At 29.3% G+C, this 694-nt stretch overlaps 1 protein-coding gene across 1 annotated transcript in view; it reads left to right on the forward strand.

The window, feature by feature from the left end:
- The window catches only part of TRIADDRAFT_61748 (uncharacterized protein), a gene marked incomplete at both ends in the record, with an annotated part of 5,335 nt that extends 5,129 nt beyond the window's left edge, over positions 1 to 206 (forward strand). Inside the window, one exon of the mRNA XM_002117659.1 lies at positions 118 to 206. Within this exon, the coding sequence (XP_002117695.1) occupies positions 118 to 206 (89 nt within the window). The remainder of the gene's footprint in view (positions 1 to 117) is intronic.
- Positions 207 to 694: the final 488 nt, after the last annotated feature.

The raw sequence follows: 694 nt of genomic DNA on the forward strand, positions 1-694 counted from the left end.
ACTAGACTATTTGCTGTTATCGTCGATTACTGCTATTAGGGTAATAGCTGACCTTTTAAGGATAACATTGGAGGTATCAATAAAGCAATTCATTTTTGTCCCTCATGTATACTCTAGGATATATTCTAGATCTGTATTGCGCATCTGAACCAGAATTTGGATATATCTATGTATCTTGTAAGCGTAGTCATAACATATATATATGAGTACAGTATATGTAATATGAAATAGCCGAATAATTGCATTATTAAATATCATAAATTTATAATTGTAATTGAAAGCACTGTAAGGATATATCTTATGACGATGTATGCTTGGAAAATCGCATTAAGTTATCAATAAATTATGATTATACAAAATGAAGCTCTTAAATTTAAGCAGGAGATATAATATTAATTGATATTATTATCATTAATTGTTTTTTAAGTCCTTGTGATAAACGTTTCCTATAACGTAAATTTCATGATAAAGTATACTTGGAACTGAACTAACTGACAGTACAGTTACTGCAGTGCTACTACACATTTACGAATAATTTATAGGGTTGAGTTATTCATTGTGGGTGAGAATGAATACTTTAATACGTTAAAGTTTCAATTCATGCCCTATTGAGATATGGATGAGTAAGCATATACTTGGTATAAACATTGTTATAACAACACAAGACAGAAGGAAACCATATGCAAACTTTCAT

This window comes from Trichoplax adhaerens, genomic scaffold (assembly GCF_000150275.1).
Source record: "Trichoplax adhaerens TRIADscaffold_27 genomic scaffold, whole genome shotgun sequence".
Lineage (NCBI taxonomy): Eukaryota > Metazoa > Placozoa > Uniplacotomia > Trichoplacea > Trichoplacidae > Trichoplax > Trichoplax adhaerens.